Source organism: Mobula hypostoma, chromosome 19 (genome assembly GCF_963921235.1).
Source record: "Mobula hypostoma chromosome 19, sMobHyp1.1, whole genome shotgun sequence".
In the NCBI taxonomy this organism is placed as follows: domain Eukaryota; kingdom Metazoa; phylum Chordata; class Chondrichthyes; order Myliobatiformes; family Myliobatidae; genus Mobula; species Mobula hypostoma.
In genome coordinates this window covers 19,572,406-19,592,550 of record NC_086115.1, presented here as the reverse complement: position 1 = coordinate 19,592,550, position 20,145 = coordinate 19,572,406, and the positions used below count along the sequence as shown (strand labels likewise).

The 20,145-nt window shown below is 39.9% G+C and overlaps 1 protein-coding gene across 1 annotated transcript in view; it reads right to left on the bottom strand.

Annotated features, from left to right (window-relative positions):
• dna2 (DNA replication helicase/nuclease 2) overlaps positions 1-20,145 on the bottom strand; it is an 84,852-nt gene that overhangs the window by 22,460 nt on the left and 42,247 nt on the right. Inside the window, exons 9-12 of the mRNA XM_063071483.1 lie at positions 19,233-19,395; positions 14,492-14,686; positions 8,076-8,306; positions 4,830-4,946 (exon numbers count right to left, since the gene is read on the bottom strand). Of these exons, the coding sequence (XP_062927553.1) occupies positions 4,830-4,946; positions 8,076-8,306; positions 14,492-14,686; positions 19,233-19,395 (706 nt within the window). The remainder of the gene's footprint in view (positions 1-4,829; positions 4,947-8,075; positions 8,307-14,491; positions 14,687-19,232; positions 19,396-20,145) is intronic.

Here is a 20,145-nt window from a genome sequence, read left to right as displayed (position 1 = left end):
ATTTTAATTGAGTTACCTTTTTTTTTACTTTTTTACTGTTTTACAATTAGCTGATCTTTTTCATATTTATACCTTTTTTTTAGGGAGCGTATACCGGAAGTCATGGGGGTAGTTTTAGCGCTTGCTTCTTTCGGGCGGGTCTGCCTTGGGGTCTTGGGGTGGGGGGTGGTGGGAGGGGCTTCACGTTTTAGTTTTTTTCTCTTTGGGCTATATACATTATTGAAGTACTGGTTGCGTCCTTTTTCCCGGTATCTTTTGTATGTTCTGTTTCCTCTCCGGGTTCGTGGGTCGAGCCTATCGTCAATCCTCCTCGTTGTGGGTTGACTTTAGGATTTATGGAGTCTATTATTAATTTTGTCTCCTGGAATACTAACGGTCTTAATCATCCTATTAAAAGGAAAAAAGTTTTTAAAGTGTTCCGGAGACTTAAAGCACAAATTTTATTTTTACAAGAGACCCATGTACGGAGGGGGGACAGACTACGTTTTTTAAAATTCTGGAAGGGTCAACAATTTCATTCGAACTCCAATGCTAAGATTCGAGGCGTCTCTATTTTTATAGACTCCTCAGTTACTTTTATACAACAGGATATTTTTTCTGATCCGAATGGTAGATTTTTATTGGTTAGTGGTTTACTATTTAATAAAAAAGTAGTTTTGGTTAATGTTTATGCTCCTAATATGGACTGTCCAGAATTTTATAAATCATTATTTAATCAGTTTCCGAATTTGAACGAGGTTTCATTGATCTGGGGCGGAGATCTTAATACCTGTTTGTCTCCAGCTTTGGACCGTTCGGCTCCTTTACGGACCTTACCTAATAAATCTGCAACTTTGATTAACTCTTTCCTTTCTGATTCTGGGTCGACGGACATTTGGCGTTTTCTGCATCCTCAGGAAAAAGATTTTTCTTTCTTTTCACATGTTCATCATTCCTATTCAAGAATTGATTATTTTTTTTATTGATTCTCGTCTTATTCCTTCAGTGATTAAATGTGATTATGATTCTATAACCATTTCGGATCATGCTCCACTTAAGCTTTCTATTAAAATTATGGCCAATATACAAAATAATAGACAATGGCGTTTTAATTCGCTGTTGCTTCAGGACTCGGACTTTGTTAACTTTATGAATGAACAGATTGAGCTTTTTTTTACAATTAACCATACAGAGGATATTTCGGTTAACACTCTTTGGGACACTTTTAAAGCCTATATTCGTGGTCAGATTATCTCGTATTCTGCTGCTTTGAGGAAGAAGCAGAAGCAGGAGGAGATGGTAATTGTGGACAAGATTAAAGGAATTGATAAGAAATATGTTATGGCTCCTTCTGAGGAGTTCTACAAACAAAGAACTGAACTTCAAATGGAACACAGTTTACTACTCTCGTCCTCGATTGTAAACCAATTAAAGAAAACAAGAAGTGAATTTTATGTTCACAGTGACAAAATCGGCAAGCTGCTGGCTAATCAATTGAAGTCTAATTATGTTAAATCTCAAATCAATCAGATTTATAACCAAAGTGATCGATTGATACTGGATCATGTGGAGATTAATCAAACCTTTTGTGATTTTTATTCTTCTTTATATCAATCAGAGTCTCCTCGAGATTCTAAATATATGAATGATTTTTTAGATAATTTAGACTTCCCTCAGATTTCACAGGATATGTCTTCTTTATTAGATACTTCCATTACTATGGATGAGATTAAGAATGTTATTCTTTCTATGAATTTGGGGAAAGCTCCTGGCCCGGATGGGTTTACCGTTGAATTTTATAAATGTTTTGCTTCTTTATTGATCCCTTGGCTCTGTAGGGTTTTTGAGGCTTCTCTGAAACTTGGTAAACTTCCTGAATCTTTTAATAGAGCGTCAATTTCTTTAATATTAAAGAAGGATAAAGACCCTGCTCAATGTGCATCTTATAGACCAATATCTCTATTAAATGTTGATTCTAAAGTTTTTTCTAAGTTATTAGCAAATAGACTAGAAAAAGTACTTCCTTCTATTATTTCGGAAGACCAAACGGGTTTTATTAAAGGTCGTTACTCTTTTTATAATATTCGTACATTGTTAAATATCGTTTATACTCCCTCACAAAATGTTCCTGAGTGTGTTATTTCTTTAGACGCCGAGAAAGCTTTTGATAGAGTAGAATGGCCTTATTTATTTAAGGTGCTTGAAATGTTTAATTTTAGCTTGAAATTTATATCCTGGATTAAACTGTTATATCATTCCCCTGTAGCCTCGGTCCGTACTAACTCTTTAAACTCACCTTTTTTTCCTCTTTTTCGAGGTACTCGACAAGGCTGTCCTCTTAGTCCCCTATTATTTGATATTGCATTAGAACCTCTTGCAATTGCCATTCGAGAATCTTCAAATATTACTGGGATAACTCGGGGATTAAAGTCCCATAAATTATCACTCTATGCTGATGATTTACTTTTATATATTTCTAATCCTGAGAAATCCATTCCTGCTGTTTTAGAATTATTAGCACAATTTGGTTTTTTTTCAGGTTATAAATTAAATCTTAGTAAGAGTGAACTCCTTCCGATTAATAAACATCTTCCCTTATATTATAAATTTCCATTTAAATTGATTGATAACTATTTTTCTTATCTTGGGATTAAAATTACTTGTAAATATAAAGATTTATTTAAGATTAACTTTTTACCATTAATAGACCATATTACTCAACTTTCATCTAAATGGTTTCCTTTATATTTAACTTTGATTGGTCGTATTAATGCAGTTAAGATGTTTTTTTTGCCAAAATTTTTATATGTGTTTCAGGCATTACCAATTTTTGTTCCAAAATTTTTCTTTGATAAAGTTGACTCTAAAATTTCTTCATTTATTTGGCAGAATAAAAATCCGAGACTGGGTAAAATACATTTACAGAAAGCTAAGAGAGATGGAGGTTTAGCATTACCTAACTTTAGATTCTATTATTGGGCAATTAATATTCGACATATGAAATTTTGGTTACTTGATCAGGATATACTATCTATTCCTAAATGGGTAGCATTGGAACTACAATCTGTTCAGGGCTATACACTTGGCTCTATTTTAGGTTCCTCTCTCCCTTTTGATTCGAAACGCCTTAAGCAGGTGTCTAACCCGATAGTTAAATATGCTTTGCGTATTTGGTTTCAATTCAGAAAATTTTTTGATCTTAATCAATTCGGGTTAGCAATTCCTATTTTAGGTAACATATTTTTTCCTCCCTCTTTTACGGATCGCGCTTTTCAAACTTGGAAGACTAAGGGTATTTTACGGTTTTTGGATTTATTTTTAGATGGTTCCCTTATGTCTTTTGAACAATTATCTAATAAATATAACTTATCAAGAATACATTTTTTTAGATATTTACAAGTTAGAAATTTCCTAAGTACTATACTTTCTTCCTTTCCAATGCTTCCTCCTACATATATTTTAGATTCGATAATTAACCTTAATCCATGTCAGAAAGGTACATCGGCTATGATTTATAATATTATTATGAAACTTAGGAAAGCTCCATTTATAAGATTAGGGTAGATTGGGAACAGGAATTGGGGCTTACCATTTCTGTGGATGATTGGGGGCAGATTTTACAATTAGTTAATACTTCCTCTATTTGTGCTAAACATTCCCTAATTCAATTTAAAGTTGTTCATAGAGCACATATGTCCAAAGATAAGTTAGCGCGTTTTTACTTGCATATTAATCCTTTTTGTGATAGATGTTCGGGGCAGATAGCCTCTTTAACTCATATGTTTTGGTCTTGCCCTACTTTGGAAACTTTTTGGAGAGACATTTTTAATATTATTTCTAAGGTATTAAATATAGATATCTCTCCTCACCCTATTACTGCTATCTTTGGACTACCTAAAATTTCTAGTAATCTTTCCCCTTCAGCCCGTAGAATGATTGCATTTCTTACTTTAATGGCGAAAAGATGTATTTTACAACATTGGAAAGAGCTTAATGCTCCAACTACCTTTTTTTGGTTCTCTCAGACGATATTATGTTTGAATCTGGAGAAAATTAGAAGTAACCTTTATGATTCTTCATTTAAATTTGAACAGACTTGGGGATCTTTTATTCGATATTTTCATTTAATGTAATATATACTCTTCTTGTTTTTTTTCACTGTTTTTAATGGAGGTCGGGATTGAGGACGTGATTTTAAGTTTAACTCTGTTTGGTTTCAAGTTAGCCCATTGCTTTGCTTTGCTTTTAGTTAGTTGCACGGTGGGTTTTTTTTGGGGGGTTTTTTTTTTCTTTTTTTGTATTGATATATATATAAAATTTAGTATACTATTATGTTATCTTGGTTTCTTATGTTTAAATTACATTGTTTGTAGTATTTTTTTTTGGTATTGATACCTTCTGTAATTTTATTATATTTTAACATGGTATTAATGTTTATATGGCTTACCTTTTTGTATACTTATTCAATAAAAAGATTTAAAAAGAAAAGAAAGAAAAGATAGTCAAGATGTTATCAACGCAAAGCATCTGCAGTCTTGTGTAGTCGGGGAGGAACACATCTCCTCTCACCTAACTTTCTGCCTGCTTATGGAAGCACTTGCAGTTCTGATATTGACCTCATCAGTCACCTCAGAACCAAAAAAAAACAAGCATTCTTCAATCAGGTGAAAGGAGGAAGAAAAGGACTACATATCTAAGTTTCATACATGCTATAAACATTATGATTATGCCTCGTATCTAACTTATGCTATGGCCATTTGATGCATTCATTAGCTAGACAATACATTAGCTAGTCTACCCCTGTGAATCATAAATTACACTGCAATACCTGCTTTACAGCAGTGCCTTACCTGATTTCAGATTTTTCCATCAATTTGGAAAGATTTCCTAAATGAACATTCATATTTCCAGCTCCTTCATCCTGATCAAGTCTGAAGACAGTTTCCTGAGGGAGTCTGGAGAGATTCCTGAACAGTAAAGTAAAGCTTTAGAATCTCCCAATAAACGTAGAACACTCAAAGAAAGCTGGACTGAAAAGCATGATGAAATGTGTGTGAATATCGTCATTCAAACAAACCTGACAGCAGTAGTGTAGGAGAGCTCCCTCTCTCATTATTGCAGTTTTCAACTTCCCCCAAGATTGAAAAAGTAATGCAGTTAAGCACACGTAAAGCAACACAGTTAGTTTAAAGTTATAAAATATTGAACAATAATGTGGCAGGTTCTTGCCCTAGATGAAGCATCTGCAGGAGTAGCTGCTGGATTTATTAGTTCAAATCAGAATGCACTATAGTACCTATAGTCAAACAGTAATTATTTTGAAGATTATGTACCGCAACCTTAAAAATGAAGAGGTAGAAATGAGGGACAAAGAAATGGCAGACAGACTTAATAATTATTTTGCACTAGTCTTCATAGTGGAAAGCACTAGCAGTATGCCGGAAATTCAAGAGTGTAAGGGGAGTTATTACTAATAGGGAGAAGGTGCTTGGAATGCTGAAAGGTCTGAAGGTGGCAAGTCACTTGGATAAATAGACTACACCCCAGGGTTTTGAAAGAGGTAGCTGAAGAGATTGTAGAGGTATTAGTAATGATCTTTCAAGAATCACTGGACTCTGGAAAATTGCAGAGGACAGGAAAATTGCAAATGTCATTACACTCTTCAAGAAGGGAAGACAAAAGAAAGGAAATTATATACCAGTTAGACTTATTTTAGTGGTTGAAAAGCTGTTGGAGTCTATTTTTAAGAATGTGATTTCAGGGTACTTGGAAGCACTTAATAAAATAGGCCAAAGTCAGCATGGTTTCCTAAAGGGGAAACCTTCCCTGACAAATCAGTTGGAATTCTTGAGGAAATAACAAGCAGGATAGACAAAGAAGAGTCAATTGATGTTGTTTACTTGGATTTTCAGGTCTTTGACAAGATGCTGCACATGAGGCTGCTTAACAAAATAAGAGCCCAAGATATTAAATGAAAGATACGAGCATGGATATAAGATTGGCTGACTGGCAGGAAGCAAAGAATGGGATTATTTATTAAGAGTAAACATAGAACATAGAAATCTCCAGCACGTTATAGGCCCTTCAGCCCATAATGTTGTACTCACCACGTAACCTGCTCTAGAAACTGCCTAGAATTTCCCTACCATATAGCCCTCTATTTTTTAAGCTCCATTTACCTATCTGAGAGTCTCTTAAAAGACCTGAATGTATCCACCTCTACCACCGCCGCTGGCAGTGCATTCCACGCACCCACCACTCTGTGAAAAACTTACTTCTGACATCCCCCTTGTAACTACTTCCAAGCACCTTAAAACTATGCCCCCTTGTGTTAGCCATTTTAGCCCTGAGGAAAAGTCTCTGGCTATCCATACAATCAATGCCTCTCATCATCTTATACACCGCTATCAGGTCACCTCTCAACCTCCGTCACTCCAAAGAGAAAAGGTCAAGTTCACTCAACTTATTCTCGTAAGACATGCTATCCAATCCAAGCAACATCCTTGTAAATCTCCTCTACACTCTTTCTATAGTATCCACATCCTTCCTGTACTGAGGTGACCAGAACTGAACACAGTACTCCAAGTAGGGTCCAACTACGGTCTTATATAGCTGTAACATTATCTCACGGCTCTTGAACTCAATCTCACAGTTGATGAAGGCCATCACACCATTTTAACAACACTGTCAACCCGCATAGCAGCTTTGAGTGTCTTATGGACACAAACTCCAAGATCTGCCTTCAAGTTTGAACTAGTGAAATTAATCACTTCACACTTATCTGGGTTGAACTCCATCTGCCACTTCTCAGCCCTGTTCTGCATTCAATCGAAGTCCCACTGTAGCCTCTGACAATCCTCCAGACTATCCACAACACTCCCAACCTTTGTGTCATCAGCAAACTTACTAATCCACCCTTCTACTTCATAATCCATGATCATTTATAAAAATCACAAAGAGCAGGGGTCCCAGAACAGATCCCTGCAGAACACCACTGGTCACCATCCTCCATGAAGAATACGAACAATCTACAACCACCCTTTGCCTTCTGTAAACAAGCCAATTCTGAACTCACAAAGCAAGGTCTCCTTGGATCTCATGCCTCCTTACTTTCTGAATGAGCCTGGCACGGGGAACTTTATCAATGCCTTACTGAAATCCATATACACTACATCCACTGCTCTACCTTCATCAATGTGTTTTGTTACATCCTCAAAGAATTCAATCAGGCTTGTAAGGCACGACCAACCCTTGACAAAGCCATGCTGACTATCCCCAATCAGATTATGTCTCTTCAAATGCTCATAAATCCTGCCTCTCAGAATCTTCTCCAACAACCTGCCACAACTGAAGTAAGACTCACTGGTCTATAATTTCTTGGGTTATCTCTACTCCCTTTCTTGAACAAGGGAACAATATTTGCATCCTTCCAACCCTCTGGTACTTCGCCCATCCCTATTGATGATGCAAAGATCATCGCCAAATGCTCAGCAATCTCCTCCCTCACTTCCTGCAGTAGCCTGGGGTATATCTCGTGGAAAAGAGGGGTTCTTTTCTGCTTGGCTGCCTGTGACTAGTGGTGTTACACGATGTTGGGACCATTCATTTTCTACTGGGGGGGGGTTAAATACCACCAGACTAGACATGCCCAAGCATCATCCTTGAAAATGGCACGGTTTGTCATTGAGATGTCGATTATAATCAATACCTGTACCCGGCTGGAAGCCTGAGGAGAGTTTATTCGACATGCCTTTGCTTCATAAGTACTTACTTAAACCTTGCAACCTAAGCAACAAGTTTTCCAATACTGAGTACTGTTAGGGATTTTAAAATAGAAACATAATAATTTTGTACCATGGCCTCAAGTTCTTTCCAGTGGCTTAAATTTAAAAATTAATCTTGGAAATGCTGTGTTATATTCACATTAAGCAACAAGCTCCTAGCTTCAGTGCAAAAATTTGATCTAAAATGATTAAGAAATATTTCATTCAAAGAAAGTTGCAGATGTACATGACAAATACTGATCTAAATCGCTTTGTTGGATCTGCTATAATTCCTCTTCTAAATTTATTAAAATTTAAAAACAGAGCTCTTACCGATCCAATGAACAGGTAATCAGCGAGGCGTTGATTTCAGTGACATAACCCGAGGACACAGCAAACAGCATTTTCTCCTGACCACTTACTACAACCCTGTCTCCAACTATTAATGCAGTTTTCGAAATGCACCCACTTTTTCGTGTGAACTGATGTTGATATTGTCCATCAGAAACAGTTTGTACACAACCACTCCGCACTAGATTAGCAACACACCAACCTTGCAATTCTCTATTGAAAGAAAACATCAGAATATCAATATACAGTGTCAAAATAATTATAATCATCTTGTTTTGAATCAAAGATAAATTAATATTACCACACTAATGTAGCACTTGTGTAAAATTTCCTTCATGTTTACTAATACAGAAGTTGATTGGTGCAATGCTAGCTAATGGACATTCAGGTCATTACATCATCTTTACATTGTGGAAAATTTCCAACATGCTTTTCCAATAGAGAAGGGTTCTCTTTTTATAAAGATTTAAAAGGTTTCCTCGATTTAGAGGGGAACTGGATACAGCACAGGTAACTAGGAAGCAACCCCTACAGTTACTGCTTTAGGACAAAAATCAGACAAACTGGAATTGTGTTTGTCATGTTAGATTTTAATTCCGTGAGATTCGAGGGGTTACTCAACACCTTTGAAAATTTCCTAAGCAAAAATGCTCATTGAGTTAAAATTCCCAATCTTTAGTTCTCGCCTTTCCTGATATTGAAATTCAGGCTCGAAGGTCAATCCTGTGATTGGCAAGCCCTGGGGCAAAGTCCGAAGTTAATGGCCCGATGTCTGTAAGTCTGAGAGGCTGCCACTTCATTACGATTTTGAGATTTGCCATGTTATCAAAGATTCTAGCAAATTTTTACTGTGGAGAGCATTCTGACTGGTTACATCAGCAATATGGCAGCTCCAGTGCACAGAATCAAAACTGGTTGAAGACTCAGTCAGATCCATCATACACACCAGCCTCCCCACCATTAAGGACAACAAATTTCAGACATATTAAACGTGATCCTGACTGTGACATCTTCAAAAACAATGCTTCAAGAAGACAGCATCGATCATTAAGGACCTTTACCATCCGGGACATGCTCTCTTCTCATTACTAGCATCAGGAAGGAGATACAGGAGACCAAAGGTACACACTCAACATTTTAGGAATAGCTTCTTTCCCTCTGCAATTAGATTTCTGAATAGTCAATCAACACTACCTCGCTACTTTGCTTTTTTTGCACCTATTTATAAAATTTTCTTCTTGTAATTTATAGTAATTTTTTATGTGTTGTACTGTACTGCTGCTGCAAAACAAAACATTTCACAACATACGTCGGTGGTAATAACCCTTATTCTGATTCTCGACTTTACCTGCACAACAGAAGCAACAAAAGACTCCACCAAACAGGATGGACAAAGAACCAACGTGCAAAAGACAACAATAAATAAACACACACACACACAATAAATATCAAGAACATGAGATGAAGAGTCCTGGAAAGCGAGTCCATAGGTGGTGGGAACAGTTCAGCGATGGGGCGAATGAAGTTATCACCTCTGGTTCAAGAGCCAGGGGTAATAACTGTTTCGGAACCTGGAGGTGAGGGTCCTGAGCCTCCTGTACCTTCTTCCTGATGGCAACAGTGAGAAGGCAGCATGACCTGGGTGGCGGGGGTCCTTGATAATGGATGCTGCTTTCCTGCAATGGTGGGGAGGGAACCTGTGATGGTCTGGGCATTCATTTCTAGAGGAATAGAGTATAGGAGCAGGGATGTAATATTGAGGCTCTATAAGGCGCTGGTGAGACCTCACTTGGAGTACTGTGGGCAGTTTTGGTCTCCTTATTTAAGAAAGGATGTGCTGATGTTGGAGAGGGTACAGAGAAGATTCACTAGAATGATTCTGGGAATGAGAGGGTTAACATATGAGGAACGTTTGTCCGCTCTTGGACTGTATTCCTTGGAGTTTAGAAGAATGAGGGGAGACCTCATAGAAACATTTCGAATGTTGAAAGGCATGGACAGAGTGGATGTGGCAAAGTTGTTTCCCATGATGGGGGAGTCTAGTATGAGAGGACATGACTTAAGGATTGAAGGGCGCCCATTCAGAACAGAAATGCGAAGAAATTTTTTTAGTCAGAGGGTGGTGAATCTATGGAATTTGTTGCCACGGGCAGCAGTGGAGGCCAAGTCATTGGGTGTATTTAAGGCAGAGATTGATAGGTATCTGAGTAGCCAGGGCATCAAAGGTTATGGTGAGAAGGCAGGGGAGTGGGACTAAATAGGAGAATGGATCAGCTCATGATAAAATGGCGGAGCAGACTCGATGGGCCGAATGGTCTACTTCTGCTCCTTTGTCTTATGGTCTTATATCTACTACTTTTTGTAGGATTTTCCATTTAAAGACATTTTTGTTTCCATAACAGGCTGTGATGAAACCAGTCAATATTCTCACTACCACACATCTATAGAAGTTGGTCAAAATTTTAGATGTCATGCCAAATCCATCATTATTGCTGTCTGACTTGACCTTTCCCTTCTTTGCTTCAGAGTTGAGCACGGTGCCACTGACCCGTCTCCTGGTGCTATATCCAAACACGTATATCTATAAGTGAGAGCCACGACAACAGCAGAATCCTGCACTATCTGCCTTCTGTTCTTACTTCTCCTCATGGTCACCCATTCACCTATAGACTGCATCTGAAGTTTGACTACCTCAGTAAAACTCTACTCTCTAATCTATGTTCTGTTATCAATGTCCTCTAATCAGAGAAAAAGGATCATTTGTACAGCACAGAAATAGGCCAATTGGCCCATCATCAATCAACCATTTACAGGAAGAATAACTAAACCTACTTTTTAAACACAAGAGATTCTGCAGATGCTGGAAATCCAGGGCAACACACACACAATGCTAGAGGAACTCAGCAGGTCAGGCAGCATCTATAAAAATGAATAAACAGTCAATGTTTCGGGCTGAGGTACTTCATCAGGACTGGAAAGGAAGGGGGAAGACGCCAGAATAAAAAGGTGAGGGGAGGGTAAGGAGAACAAGCTAGAAGGTGATAGTTGAAGCCAGGTGGGTGGGAAAGGTAAAGGGCTGGTGAAGAAGAAATCTAATAGGAAAGGAGAGTGGACCCTAGGAGAAAGAAGGAGGGACACCCGGGGGAGGTGAAAGGCAGGTGAGAAGATGTAAGCAGCCAGAGTGGGGAATAGAAAGAGGGAAGAGGGAGGAAGGAAGAAATTACTGGAAGGAGAAATCAACGTTTATATCATCAGGCTGGAGGCCACCTAGACAGAATATGTGGTGTTGCTCCTCTACCCTGAAAGTGGCCACGTTGTGGCAAACAAGGAGGCCAAAGACTGACATGTTGAAACGGGGAAAAGGAATAGGAATTAAAATGGTTGACCACCAAAATTTCCACTTCTGGCAGGTAGAGCAGAAGTGCTCAATAAAGTGGTTCCCCCAATATATGCTGGGTCTCACTAATGCAGAGGAGGCTACATTGAGAGCACCAGAGACAACAGATAACCCCAACAGATTTGCAGGTGAAGTGTTGCTTTACTTGGAAGGTCTGTTTGGGACCCTGACCCTGAAGGGAGGAGATGAATGGACAGGCATAGCATTTCTGTCATTTGCAGGGATTTGTGCCAGTAGAGAGATTACTGGGAAGGTACGAAAGGACAAGGAAATCACAGAGGTAGCAAACCTTGCGGAATGCAGAGAATGGGGGGGGGAGGGGTAAGAGGTAAGCATGTGTTTAGTGGTAGGGTCCTGTTGAAGATGGCAGAAATTACAGAGAATAATGTGTTCGATGCAGAGGCTCATGGAGTGGGAGGTGAGGACAGGAGGAACTCTATCCTTATTCAGACAGCGGGAAGATGGGGTGAGCACAGATGTCTGGGATATGGAAGAGCTGCGGGTGAGGGCAGCATCAACGATGGAGGAAGGGAAACACCGTTCTTTGAAGGAGGACATAGAAGGGAAAGCTTCATCCTGGGAACAGATGCAGAGGAGACAAAGGAACTGAAAACAAGGAATAGCATTTTTACAGAAGACAGGGTGGGGAGCGGTATGGTCAAGATAGCAGTGGGAATCGGTAGGTTTATAAAAGATGCTGGTAGACAGTTTGTTTCCAGAGATGGAGGCAGAGAAATCGAGAAAGGGGAGAGAGATGTCAGAAATGGATCAAGTGAAGTTAAGGGCAGGGTGGAAGTTGGAAGCAAAGTTGATGAAATTGATGAGCTCAGTATGGGTGCATGAAACAACATCAATGCAGTCATCATTGAGTTGAGGAGCATGGGAAGGCTTGAACATGGACTGTTTCACGTAATCAACGAAAAGGCAGCCATAGCTGGGGCCCATGTGGCTGCCCATGGCTACACCTTGAGCTTGGAGAAAGTGGAAGGAGCTGAAAGAGAAATTTTTGAGAGTAATGAGCAATTCTGCCAGACAGAGGAGGGTGGTAATGGAGGAGAACTGATTGGATCTTTTGATGAGACCAGACATAAGTCGGGGGACCATTTTGTTAAGCATCCCTGATTCATCTGCCAAAACCAAAATTTCCCCGTGGCCAAACATTTTAAATCTTATCCCCATTCCTGTTCTGGCATGGCAGTCCATGGCCTCCTCTTTTGCCACAATGAGGCCACTCTCAGGGTGGAGGAGCACCACCTCATATTCCGTCTAGGTAGCCTCCAACCGGATGGCTTGAACATCAATTTCTCCTTCCGGTAATTTTTTCCCCCAGCCCCTCTTCCCTCTTCTTTTCCCCATCTCTGGCCTCTTACCTCTTCTCCTCATCTGCCTATCACCTCCCCCATACCCCTCCTTCCCTTTTCCTATAGTCCACTCTCCTCTCCTATCAGATTCCTTCTTCTCCAGCTATTTACCTTTCCCACCCACCTGGCTTCACCTATCACCTTCTAGCTTGCCCTCGTTCTCCTTCTCCCACCTTTTTATTCTGGAGTCTTCCCATTTCCTTTCCAGTTCCGATGAAGGGTCTCAGGCCGAAACGTTGACTGCTTATCCATTTCCACAGCGGCTGACTCCCACTTTTTGTTTACTTTCCCCATACTGCCACCAATTTCTCCCAGATTCTACCACTTAGCTACATACTAGGCACAGTTTAAAGGTGGCCAATTACCCTACCAATTCATGTCTCTGGGATTTGGGATGAAACTAAAACACTTAGAGAAAACCCACGCAGTTATAGGGAGAACTTGGAAGCCCTACCTATCTCAGGCCAGGACTGAATCCAGGTCACTGGAGAAATGAGCTCTGCTCTAGAGGCTGCCCGATCCTTCATTGCCCAGAAAGGCTTTTAAAAAAGTAAGGGCCGAGATTTGGATACAAATATTGAGTCCACAGGAAAACATCAATGCCACAAGGAAAGAGAATTTTAAGTTGCTGAGAAAGATATTGCCATACCTCCATGCACCCCATTTTTGGAGAACATCCACTTGACATTAAATATATAGCTCACAGAATGTGCCATCACAGGTAGACAGGATAGTAATGAAGGTGCTTCACACAGTGTCTTCATCAATCAGACCAATGAAGGGGGTAAAGGAATCTTAGGTCCCACACCACCAGGTTTAGGAACAGCTATTACCGTACAATCATCAGGCTCCGGAACCAGTGAGGATAACTTTGCTCACCCCAACACTGAACTGATTCCACAACTTATGGACTCACTTTCAAGGATCTACAGCTTAAGTTCTCAATATTTATTTATTTGTATTTGCACAATAGCTGTTTTCCTGTCTCTGTTTGTATTTCATGAAATATTTTCCATTCCTTCTTTGTATTTACTGTGAATCTCTGCAAGAGAATGAATCTCAGGGTAGAAAATGGTGACATATATGTACTTCAATAATAAATTTACTTTGAACATTGTGTTGCAGATGTACAAGATGTTGAGACCACACTTGGAGTTTTATGTAGTCTTGGTCTCCCTGTTATAGGAAAGACAGTATCAAAATGGACAATAAACTAGAGCAGATAGATTGACAAGATGCTGCGCGCTGAAGGGCCTGGCTAGGCATTCATTCCTTGGAAAATAGGAGACTGAGAGGTTAGCAGAGATGTATTAAAAAAATCATGAGGGGTATAGATAGAGAATATGCACATTGCCTTTCTTCCCAGGGAAGGAGAACGAAAAATTAGAGGGCATAGCTTTAAGGTGAGAGTGACAGATTTGAAAGGGATCTGAGGGGCATCTTCTCCTTCATACTGAAGGAGGTATGTACATGGAATGAGCTTTGACTCTTTGACAGTTAAATCGTGAAGTCAGCATACAAATCAGAGAAAACCTTCTCTATGTCACACCCTAAAATTTCAAAATGCTTGAACATTACTTTTGCTCCAAAGTATTGTATCTCCTTCATCCTTCCCACAGAGCTCCTACATTCTAACTCACCTGCTTTCTGCAGAGTGCATCCAGATGTTTTTGGACCCTCCCTTGCTGTCAATTGCATGTGCCTCCAGAACACAGAGGAGGTACCAGTGCCTAAAGTACTGCAGATGCATAGGTTCCAAGTGCTGAACTTCCTGCTGCAGAATCGGTCTCACATCTGCGGGCACAAAATATTCCTCCATTTCTTGTTCCACTGCCCTGTAGAATAACAATAAATTGAACTTGTAATCAATGCCTTATTCACAGATGCCTGCAGCATTTGTCCCATCATTTCTGTTTTCTGTATACTGCACACTCACCATCCTTGAAATTTCATTGTTTCACAGTTAGCTTGTAGATTGAGTTAGCATTCATCTTAAGAGGACTAGAATATGAAAGCACAGATGAATTGCTGACACTTTAAAAAGCATTGGTCAGACCGCCTTTGAATTTTTGACAGCAGTTTTGGCCCCTCAACTGATAAAATTGTGCTGGTGTTGGAATGGATCTGGAGGAGGTTCACGAGAATGATCCCAGGAATGAAAGGGTTAACATATGAGGAGCATTTGATGGCTTTGAGCCTGTACTTGCTGGACCTTGGAAGAATGAAGGGAATCTAATTGAAATGTATCAGATAATGAAAGGACAGACGTGGAAAGGATGTTTTGTAGAGTGGGAGAGGCTAGGACCAGAGGGCACAGCCTCAGAATACAAGGATGTCCCTTTAGAAAGAGACGAGGAAGAAATTCTTTGGCAAGAGGCTGGGGAATCTGTGGAATTCTTTGCCACAGACAACTGTGGAGGCCAAGTCATTTGGGTATATTTAAAGAGGAGGTTGATAGATTCTTGATTTTTAGGGGTGGCAAAGGTAATGGGGAAAGGCAAGAGAATCAATGGAGTTGAGAGGGATAATACAACAACCATAATCAAAAGGAAGAACAGACTCAATGGGCCAAATGGCCTAATTTTGCTCCTATGGCTTATGGTCTTAATGGGATTAGTGCCAATAGGGAAAAATGGCAACAACAGAGTGGGCATTTATACTGTACAGTTCTGTAACTAAGATGACACAGTCATGGCTCAGTACATGGCAACCTCATCTTAAGAGTCACAAGTTTGGGTTTAAGAGTGCCACAGTAGTGTAGCAGTTAGCACGATACAACTACAGCTCAGGATGTCAGAGTTCGGAGTTCAAGTCCAACAGCATCTGTAAGGAGTTTGTACGTTCTCCTCATGACCACGTGGATTTCCTCTGGACACTCCGGTTTCCTCCCACAGTCCATCGACATGCCTCAATGACCATTGTCCAGTGAAACTTACATCTACTGTGATGAAGTTCTCTGAGATGTTGGTAATGAAGCATTTCATCTCCTGCCTGAGGAGCGATTTGGATCCACTACAATTTTCCTACAGTCAGAACAGGTCAACAGCAGATGGTATTTCATTGGCTCTTCACTCAGCACTGGAACATCAGGACAATAAAGATGCATACATCAGGATGCTCTTCATTGGCTACAGCTCTGCATTCAATACCATCATTCCCTCACTCAAAACTAATCAATAAGCTCCAAGACCTTGGCCTCAATACTTCCTTGTGCAACTGGATCCTCAATTTCCTCACTTGCAGATCCAATCAATCCACAATCACCATCAGCACAGGTGCACCACAAAGCTGTGTGCTCAGCCTCTGCTCTACTTGTTTTAAACTTTTGACTATGAGGTTAAGTACAGCTCCAATGCCATATTTAGGTTTCCTGATGACACCACTATTGTTAATCAAATCAAAGGCAATGACAAATCAGCAGATGGGGAGGAAATTGAAAATCTGGCTGAATGATACCATAGCAACAACCTCTCACTCAATGTCAGCAAAACCAAAGAGCTGATTATTGACCACAGGAAGAGGAAACCGGAGGTCCTTGAGCCAGTCCTCATCAAGGGAGCAGAGGTGGAGATGGTCAGTAATTTTAAATTCCTCAGTATTATCATTTCAAAGTATCTGTCCTGTGTCCAGCATGTAAGTGCCATTAGTACAAAGGCACAGTAGTGCCTCTAATTTCTTAGAAGTTTGCAAAGATTCAGAATGTCATCTAAAAGTTTGACAAACTTCTATGGATGCATGGTGGAGAGTATACAGACTGGCTGCGTCAGGATCTGGTATGGAAACACCAATGCCTTTGGATGGAAAAGCCTACAAAAGGTAATGGTGCAGCTCGCTCTATCACAGGTAAAGCCCTTCGTACCCCATTGAGCACATCTACAAGGAAAGCTGTCTCAAGAAAGCAGCATCCATCATTAAGGACTCCCACCATCCAGGCCATGCACTCTTCTTGCTACTGCCATCAGGAAGGAGGTACAGGAGCTTTAGGTCCCACACCACCAGATTCAGGAACACTTATTACCCCTCAACCATCAGGTTCCTGAACCGGAGTGGATAACTTTATCCACCCAAACCTACAACCTATGGACTCACTTTCAAGGACTCTACAACTCAGGTTCTCAATATTACCTATTTACCTAATATTATTATTTTGCTTTTCTTTTTGTATTTGCACAATTTGTCATCTTTTGCACATTGATTGTTTGTCCATCTTTGTTTGCGTGTAGTTTTTTTTCCATTGATTCTATTGTTTCTTTGTATTTACCGTGACTAGCCACAAGAAAATGAATTTCATGGTAGTATATTCTGACATACACACATGCACTTTGATAATAAATTTACTTTGAACTTTAAATTCGAGCCTGAGCCAACTATCAAACATCAAATTTATACTAATGCTGTGCTAACCCTATTTTGTTCTCTCCACTTCCCCTCAACCCCTCACAGATTCTACCACTTACCTAAACACAAGGGGCAATTTGCAATGGCCAATTAACTATCTAACTTGCATATTTTGGGGATGTGGGAGGGAACCGAAGCACCCAGAGGAAATCCACACAGTCACAGGGAGAACATGCAAACTTGGCAGACAGTGCAGCTGCTCAGGATTGGACCCAGGTTGATGAAGCAACAAGGTTATGCTCTACTAGCTGTGTCACTTGTGCCATCTAGTACAAATATAGCAATCATACCTCACTGCCATCACCCAATTAATTTGTATAAATGGTAAAAAGCTGGAGTTTCAGTACTGCTTAACTGTGGCAGGACTCAGTACAACTTTCCAAACAGAAAAAGATCCTTTTATGCCTACTCACTATTTCCCGCTAGCTCCCAATCTTGTATCCACACCAATGTCACCTCCAATGTTACAAGCTTTAATACTTGCAATAACCTTTCATGAAGAATGTATCAAATCCTCCGCAAATCTTGGGACATCCAATGATTTCCCATTTAAATACAATGCATAATACTTCTTCAAAGGACTCTAATAAGCTGGTCAAATATGGATTGCCTTCTGCAAAACCACATTGACTTTGCAGCCACAAGTGATTGCAGCAGCGGGACTTACAGTCTCTTGAATATTTGCACCATGTTGTCTCTGCCCAATTATCCTCGTATTTCAGGGCATCCATTGATCTGACATTTTCCTCATGGTCTATTTTAAGATAATTGGCTTATACACTCAATGACTACTTTTTTTGGGTACACCTGCTCATTAATGCAAATATCTAATCAGCCAATCATGTGGCTAAAACTGAATGCATGGTCTAGAGATGTGATCTAAGTGACTCTGACTATGGATGGATTGTTAATGCCAGACAGTATTTCAGTATCTCAGAAAATGCCGATCTCCTTGAATTTTCATGCACAACAGTCTCTAGAGTTTTCAGAGAATGAAAAACAAAACATATTCAGTCAGTGGGTGAAAACACCTTCATAATCAGAGAGGTCAGAGGAGAATGGCCAAGCTGGTTCAAGCATACAGGAAGGTGACAATAGCTCAAATAACCAGGTATTACGACAGTGGTGTGCAGAAGAGTGTCTCTGAACTTTAAAGTGCATGGGCTACAGCAGCAGAGCACTGACAGGTTCTCGATCTACTTTCCTGCTTCCTACCTTTTTTTGGAATAAAGAAATAACTTTTGTTATTTTCAGTTTAATGGAAACTTCCTCAAACCCAGCGAACATAGAAAAATTAAAATCAATGCATGAAAAATCAAAACCAAAATACACATGCCAGAATCTGAAATATAAACTCAAATGTTACAAACAGTAGGTCAGGCACCATCTGCAGAAAGAAACAGGTTTAAATTTTCTTTCAGCTCAAAGACGACATGAATATCAAATATCTCACCCAGCCATATATTTCAAGACCCTTGCATGAAGTCCATCAGGGCCTAGAGACTCGACAGCTTGGAACTCCAACAATTTACTCACTACCACTGCCCTGGTGATCGTAATTTTCATTTTTTTCTATCCCTTCCAGTTCCAGATCTACAGCAATTACTAGGATATTACTTTCAACCTCTTTGTGAAGACTGTCACAAAATCATGTTTAATTTACTCCATCAGCAAATACACTTCAAAGCATAACAATCTCTATTGATGTACTTAAGGAAGTCAAGACATCATGAGGGCTGCACATATATGCAATCCTTCCTTTTCCTTTCAAGACCCCATATTACACAAACTCTTTCAAATGCTACGCTGCAACCTCCCATCGTAGCTTCCAGACACATTCCATTCTTCAGCACTCAAATAATTGGACAGTCTCTTGGGTTTTTAGGAATCACGCACTTGGTCTCCCTTTTCCCATCATTACACACATCTTCACATTTTGAACTTGCTGGCATTTTCTGATACGACCCCACGGACAGGACATACCTGCTGTATAAAGCGCAATTACGTCGCTGTGAGCAGAATGTGCAAGCCTGTTTGTCACTGATGACTGGAGGTAACAGGGCAGGGTAACAGGTTTTCTTCTGCTCTGTCCATACTATGCCACTCATCAAATAGAAAGCCAGCTGATTCCTTAGCTTCAACAATTCTAGATAAAGAACAAAACAGGAACAGCTTTAGATAAAATACAAAAGCAAATGTTGTGGATGCTGGAAATCTAAAGGAGAAACAGAAGACGTTACATTTTTGTATTGCCTTACTTGTCTTTTCAGTCCTCTTGCAATATTCCCTTTAACGCTTTCCCCTTTGTTCTCCCCTCCCGTATTCCCTTTCCTGAAGCTCTAGTCCTATTTCCTCCATCATTTCCCAGTTCTGATACAAGGTCATTTACTTGAAATGTTAACTCTTTCCACCAGTATTGCCTGGTATACTTAATATTACCAATATTATGTTTTCATTTAACCTGCAAAAAAAAAACCATACCAGGTTGTGATGCACCCTAGAAGAATGCTTTCTACAGTGCATCTATAAAAATTAGTGAGGGTTTTAGGGGACAGGCCAAATTTCTTTAGCTTTCTCAGGAAGTAAAGGCGCTGGTGGGCCTTCTTGGCAGTGGACTCTGCTTGGATGGACCAAGTCAGGTCATTTGTGATATTTTGTAAGGGACTATGATTTCAAAGTGCGGGTTTGGGCAAGAAAGACAAATGGAGATCAGGCAAGGTTTCTTCCCTCCTTCTTAATAGAAAGGACTGCTGACAAAGAACATGAACACTAAATATTCTCCTCCTACAGTTTGTGGGAGATCAGGAACATTTCTAATGTCCATGATGAGTATCCTGTTGGAAGTGCGTTCAACTACAGCTACCGTCAGACTGCACAGAGCAACTGGACTTGCTAG